The sequence below is a fragment of the Acipenser ruthenus genome, chromosome 47, assembly GCF_902713425.1.
Source record: "Acipenser ruthenus chromosome 47, fAciRut3.2 maternal haplotype, whole genome shotgun sequence".
Classification (NCBI taxonomy): Eukaryota; Metazoa; Chordata; class Actinopteri; order Acipenseriformes; family Acipenseridae; genus Acipenser; species Acipenser ruthenus.
The window spans coordinates 2350244-2357832 of NC_081235.1; the positions used below are offsets into that span (position 1 = coordinate 2350244).

At 38.2% G+C, this 7589-nt stretch overlaps 1 protein-coding gene across 4 annotated transcripts in view; it reads right to left on the reverse strand.

Annotated features, from left to right (window-relative positions):
* Positions 1–4892, reverse strand: part of LOC117428899 (regulator of nonsense transcripts 1) — a 32283-nt gene extending 27391 nt beyond the window's left edge. For 3 of the 4 annotated variants that reach the window (XM_059014343.1, XM_059014341.1, XM_059014340.1), the window contains exon 1: positions 4504–4891. In XM_059014343.1, the coding sequence (XP_058870326.1) occupies positions 4504–4674 (171 nt within the window). In that variant the 5' untranslated portion in view covers positions 4675–4891. Of the gene's footprint in view, positions 1–4503 lie in introns of all 4 variants that reach the window. The other variant, XM_059014342.1, reaches the window with a different exon arrangement.
* Between the last annotated feature and the right edge of the window lie 2697 nt (positions 4893–7589).

The window sequence follows — 7589 nt, forward strand, 5'->3', positions numbered from 1 at the left end:
CCGACAAACCCTGTGTGCGTAAAGGACAAGGGTACCCGCGTCCCACAGAGCTTTGGGTGAAATGGTAGCTTCATGTCATAAAGTGGGAAACCATTCCTAATAGAGCTTCCCGATAGATGACTGAGGTTTGTACCGCTCCATGTAGATACACGCGAGACCCACAATGCAAATCGTATTGCACAGTAAAGTACAAACACTGTACCTACAGCAGAACAACGTGGATACAATTTAAGTTTATTTTATAGACCAAAAGTAAAATTAAATAACTGTTAAAAACATTACAATTTTACAAGATAACAGGCAATGACCTAACAGGATATTAAGTTTATACATTGTCTATAAAATGTGTTGCTATACTTGACAGTTTCAAAATGAACTGTTATATAATCAATATTTAACAATATTCAATAACGTTAAAAAAAAAAAAGAAGAAACCGATAGATCAGTGATGTTAAACGCTATTTTGGAGTAATGATCAGCTTGATCTGTAGCAGGTATGCACGTTGTGGTAAGCAAATCAATTTATTTGTATTAATATTATGATGATGTTGTTTTAGGCAATTTATTTGTATTATTATTATGATGATGTGTGTTTCACACACAGTGAAGGTTAGGCGGTACAGTATTAACAAGATGCAATGCGTGATGCTGCAGCTGTCACTTTTCATAAACTTGCGTCTAGTTTACATAGACTACATTCCAAAGTACTGTACTCTGTTTGGAATAAATATTTTAGTAACACCCCTGTAGTATGTTAAACTTGCTTTAGGCTTGTTGCGAATGTTGTGTTTTTTTTGTTTTTTTTTTCTTTCTTTTGACGCTACCAAGGCAAAATTACCCCTCGCATTCACAAGCTTTTACTGAACTGCAATGATATTAAAATAATCACGTCGGGGAGAGGAATGGAGTGAATATGTATGTGGACGGTACAATCAGCGATATTTATTCAAACAATTCGATTTTGTGTGGCCAATTAATCAATTGTTATTTGGAGGCTTAACTGACAGCCCTAGTTGATATCCCTTATTCTGTTATTACTTTGTTAATTTCTTCAAAATTGTAGAGCATTTAAAAATGCAGTGAAAGGCAGGGTGCAAGCATACATATTTATGAACAAACCAGTTAGTATGACATGTTGCATGAATCTTTTAAATGTAGTGGTACCATGCTGGAATTAGCTTTCATTTTCAAAACAGCTCAGTTGTGGCTGTAACCTTATAATTAATAAGGTCATACAATGCAGGATTCAATGATATTGTGGCACGTGTTACTTTTTTTTACTTTTTTTTTTATTTAATCGCTGTCTGTGTACAATTTGTTAGTTACCGAAATCTCAGTTAACAACTGAAGACATAAGAATAATTTCGTACCACTTAAATTGCACCGATGAAACATAACCTAGTTAACCATACTGATGGCATATCAGATGCTTAGATGACAGATATGGTTGCTTCTTGTAGAACTTAAGGATAAAACAAAATACATTTCAACAAGGAATTACATTAGTTCCATTACTTAGTTAAGCACAAGGTGGTTTCAATAAATACTTTATGATTTAAATATTGGCCTACTGTGTGATAATTTGGTTTATTCAGTCTATTTAAAACAGTACATAGGTGTTTATTTTTTTAATTATTTTTCTATATAATTATTAGTCAAATAAACCGCTACTGAATAAGACCATTTTGCTACCTACTTTCCAGGCAGGTAGCAAATCCTCACTACTGTCTTAAAGTTAATTTCTAGCTTTGACATTATATATTTTGTGTTGCGACTTTCTGTTATGTGGAATGTAATAAATGAGAAGCAAAACAGTGAGTTTTCTTCACCTTCATTTTACAACGCCACTTCCAGGTTTGTTTTATTTGAAGTGTTTAAAGTTTAAATTTCAGTTTTTGTTTGCTTGTTCAGTTACAAAAAGGCAGAACTAAACCTTGTGTTATTAGTTCATGGAAACGTGTCTATGGCCGCTGTACTGTGAAGAAACGCCAATGGCAAGAAATGAAAAATAATATAAAATGCGGTGTCAACTCTATGTACTATATTTCGGGAATAAACAAAACAACGTTTAACTTGAACTGTTACTTGGCATCCTTTGTCTTGTAGTTAATTCACTGGGTAAAGCCAGTCCTACACAACTTATTCTTTACTCCTGGGATATTTTTTTTATTTTAACATGTTACATATTGCAAGGTCTCTAAAATAAAGGCGCACACACAGGGTCACTGCCACACCCCCTGCCCCTGCTGCTATGCTGTCTGTCTGCGTTCAGAGCAATATAATGGCTTTTAATACTTTCTGAAAAAGAATGAATATCCAAACGAATATTTACATTATGAGCAAATATCCAAACCTGAAAATCCTGTGTTCATCCCAGCACTTAAATAAAAAATAACCTCCCAGGACCCAACTAACAGGAATGTATTTATGTAAATGAAGGTGTTTGAGAAAATCTTCAAATTAGTATCTGGCAACTTTACCTAATATTTAAATACAATTATTAAGACTGGTAGATAACCTACAGGAAGTGAGCTTTCTCGTATGCCTTAACAATATAACTGAAGTTGCTGCTCAAAAAACATGTAGCACACTACCGCCATGAAAAATGGTAGCTGTGTTGCTAAGGGAGATTCAAGATCATAACAAGCTATATAAACAATGAGATAACAAGCTATGTACAAACCTCTCCATATTATAATTCCACTTCTGAAGACATGATTGAAGCATACTGTACCTTTGGCATCCCTGCCACTAAAAGTTCTACAAATAAGCATGATGACCAAACACATACTTTGATAACAGGTCATTTCTGTGATTTCAAAACAACCCCCCCAGAAGAGTTGTTTTCAACACTCGGCATATACTTAATATTTTATGCTGAAACACCTTCCCACATTTAGGGTTTACAACTACAAAAACTCTAACTTGAGCCTCAGATTGAACAGCAAAAGAGGTTCCTTGGCTTGGCAGAGCTTCACAAAGACCTGTCTAGAAAGAAATATTGCATCGCTATGCCCGGCAGAGGGATCCCCCTATCTTTTGTGATCCCTGTTCTGAAATCTTAAACACATCCCTGACTGATCCCTGACTGATAATTATTAACATTTGTCACAGCATAAAGCTGGCCGACTGTATTTTACTGTATTATTTTGTACTTAATCATATCCTGATGTAACTATCACTATGTAATCATATCCTGATGTAACTATCACTATTATCTGCTGTATTATTGAATTGTGGTTTGTCACACTTGAACAAAAATTATTGTATTTCTTGCTCTTATTGTATTACTTGTATTGTAACACTTGAATGTATTTGTATTTGCTTGCGATTGTAAGTCGCCCTGGATAAGGGCGTCTGCTAAGAAATAAATAATAATAAATAATAATAATAATAATAAATAGATGTCATATTGTTACAGTGCAGTATACACAGAAATAGACTAACTTTATTAAAACCCGTTGAACAAACGACACATGTATGTTATAGGTTTCTAATGTTTAAGGAAACAGCCATTATGATCATGTGATAAATTTTAAAAAACAACACAAAACAAAAACCACCAGGGTCTGACGAGAATGTTGTCAGATTCTAACTACCTCCCTCGCTATTTTAAAAGTAAACAAAGACAAAAAAATGTCACACATACAGTTTAACACTAAACTGTAGCTATAAAAACCGAGCACACGGTCTACCGGGACCACTTATAAGAAGTAAACTGATGAATATCGACTTTGGGAAAGTTTTGGGACTTCTAGACGTGGGCTGCTGCTGATGTGTTAATATTGGCGGCTAGCAGTACTATAGTCACAGCCTCGTTTACCGGAACTGTGCTAGGCATAACACTACCAGTACACGCCCAAACTCAGTACTGACCGGCTGAATGGGACTTGCAGGGTACCTAAAAACTTTGCTTACTTTTTACTTAGTTACTCACTACTGCTGACGTTACCTAGCACCGCATTGTATTATAAAATGTGAACCACTACAGATCATTCACTTGCGAGTACGGAACTGTATTAATAATGTATATATTTGCGCACACACACAACTCGTGGTAGCTATGTGTTGGTTTACTACTAATAAAGCAAACTGCACCTAGCTGGAGGGTTGTCTCGACAGGATCCGCTTATCAGTTTTGTATAGCACCATAATAAATCCATGAGGACACGGATACCTGTCCGATCAAATTCGTAAAATGATAACGACACGCACCAGGTAAAGCAGCCCGGCCTAGTACTACAGCGCCCCCCGCCTAGTTCGATTAGATAAGAAATACAGATTAAATACGATTGGGTAAAAAGTATTAAAAGCTTCGATTAGTTAGCATAACCTGGCTCTGGCGGGTGTTGCTTGCTGCACGTACAATGTGAGCACCGCAGTTGTCCAGAGCAGAGGACTGTGTGAGGTACAGCAGGCCGCGAGTGTGCGCTTATGATACACAACTCAGGAGAACAACCGCACGTTAAGTATGTGTTATGCATGCTTCACCGAGACGCGTACCTGATTGTCCAGCTGGCTCTGAGTGTGCCCCTGGGTCTGGGTCTGACTCGGCAGAGTGAAGTCAGTAAACTCGAACTCCGATCCCTGCGTGTCAGCTCCCAGCAGCTCCGCTTCCTCCGTGTCCAGGAAGGTGAGAGTCTGGGAGCTCGGCCCGTACGCCTCCACGCTCATTTCTACTGAAGATCCGGTGGGTTATACAGCCGCCTTTTCAAAAAAGATTCAGCAAATGTGCAGCGATGTTCACTGTACCAAAACGTGTCGTCCGAAGCTGTAAAAACTCACTCGCAAACCGAAATCGAACCGAACCACAAATTAAACTGAAACACACAGCTCGAGCTTCAACTCCCACACGAACTAGTGACGAAACATTCAGCTGCACGCTGAACTTCGACGTAGTACGCAAGAATAGGTGACGTAGAACTCTCAGATCTTTTGCTCGTTTGTAGGGCGGGGCGGTGATGCCTTTTTGATATACCGCTGGTCGTGTGTGTTTAATATGTACTCACCACAACAAATACTCAGCTTACTTATGAGACCGATACGCAAAAACACTCATTATCATATAATAGACGTACCCCCCCCCCACTCAACACGACACGACAGTCATGACAGTAAAAATAGACATAATAATGAAGCGTTCCTACCTTGGTATAAGTTAGTGATCAGCAGATGTGTCAGCCGCACGAAGAGCACAGCGTGTGGTTTTCACTAACAGCATGTATGTTTCCACAACTTTTCAATTAAAATATAATGTGGTATTTTGCTGTACTAATGTAACAAACTATGGGCGATTACTTTATATGAATTATCATGTTATGCACGAATGCAAGAATTGGCTTTCTGTGGTGGTGTACTTTTTTCTTTCAAATAGCATATATCTCTAATCGTTTGCACGATATATTTTAATAGCAAATATATCTCTTCCACACTATAATAGTTTTGTTACAGGATACATTAGTTTATCTCTAATGTAATCACAGTTTTACATATAGACTGTCCCTGTTTTCATTTACGTCCCAAATTCTGGGCCGCTTTGCATTTTCGAATTCAGCCTAGTTTTGTCACCTGACAGCCGAGTTTGTAGTAATGCATGCACAGTTTACCATTAACTGGATCGTGAATTCATTTAAGAGTAACCCTTAGTAGATGAATCAAAGTTAATGTATTTTTTACTCTCCCCAGAAAACATTATTTGTTTTATGAAGAAACAGAAATAAAATGTTAATGTTAAAAAACGTATTTCTTTATTATAATGAAAAAACTACATTGCACTGAAACAGATACATGAAAATTAATTAAAGCAGTCGTTTTCCTATATTAAAGGCTAATATTAAAACACATTTTTGAGAAGGAACATGGTATTCCAAAAAAGGGACATCTCATTTTCTTATGTAATGTCCATCAATATATTGTAGCGTTTCAGGTTCTTTTTGGGACAGAAATGAGACTGCAACCGTGAGTAGATGAAGGCCCTTTATTTTTACAATAATTAAATAATCAGGGAAAGGGGATTGGGAGTTGAAAGTGAAAATAAATGATTGTAGTAGTTTGTCTTTTACCCTACCATTCCCAGTCTTTTCCCTGCACCCCCTTATATGCCCTTGCTTCCCCCTCTCACTCCAATTCCCCTCCACACACATCCACATGCACCCCCTGCACACACACACACCACCATGCAACCCCTGCACGCATACACCCACCATGCAACCCCTGCACGCATACACCCACCATGCAACCCCTGCACGCATACACCCACCATGCAACCCCTGCACGCATACACCCACCATGCAACCCCTGCACGTATACACCCACCATGCAACCCCTGCACGCATACACCCACCATGCAACCCCTGCACGTATACACCCACCATGCAACCCCTGCACGTATACACCCACCATGCAACCCCTGCACGTATACACCCACCATGCAACCCCTGTATGCACACACCACCATGTAACCCCTGCATGCATACACCCACCAACCCCTGCACGCATACACCCACCATGCAACCCCTGTAAGCACACACCACCATGCAACCCCTGTATGCACACACCTCCATGCAACCTCTGTACGCACACACCCACCATGCAACCCCTGCACACACTTCTTTGTCGTGAGAATGTGACGTAGCAGCACACGAACACACGTTCCTATAGGAAGTGGCGGCTAAAACATTGTATGACTTAAAACCACAAGTAAGTCGCCTTCTCACGCTAAAAAGCAGAGCAAATTGACCAACAACATGTCTGAAAGTCGTACCGTATGTTCACTAGACTTCATAACTAAACTATTAGAACTAAAGGCTGTACCAAATGATTCTTTATTAACAACCGAGATCTGATGGAAATAGCCCTGGCAAGCTTCTTTGACCAAATAGCAAAATAAATAAAAAAGCATACAGTAAATAAGCATACCGTACGGGTTTAGATACCTGTTCATTCAGGATTTTATTTTTATTTTTAAATGTGACACCATTTATAAACGTTTCAAATTTTTGCCATTTAACTAAAAATGATAAAATGATAGTGCTTTATACTAACTGAGTTGTTTTAGAAGCGAAGAAAAAATACTGAAGCTACTACACATCTTAAAAAATGCAGCCCTTTGCAATTAATACAGAAATAAATACATAAAGAACGAAGCCCTTTGCAAAGCACAGAAATATATTTTTTCATCTTTTATGTTTGGTTATCGGATAGCTGATTGCTTTAAGCCTAGACTTTTCTGTCTCTTGGCAATACGATGCAATTCATTGTACCCTTAAGCAGCAACTAGAGACAAAAAAAGTCACGTTTGTACACCAAAATGTATTAAGTTATCATAGCTGGGACTCCGGCCAGTGGTCTCCTGTATTACTGTGTGGACACCGACAGGCTTATTATAAGAATATTATGTGGTGATAAATGTGGGTGAGTAGGGTAGCCTATTGTTAAGGTGAGCAGATTTGTAAGTTCTTTAACCGGGACATTGTGAATAACTTCCAAATTAATTTCTACACAACAAGTATAGTTATTACATTACACAGGTACGGTACACTTAACTCAAACACACAAAAATAGAACATTCTGCCATATTTTTTCTCGTT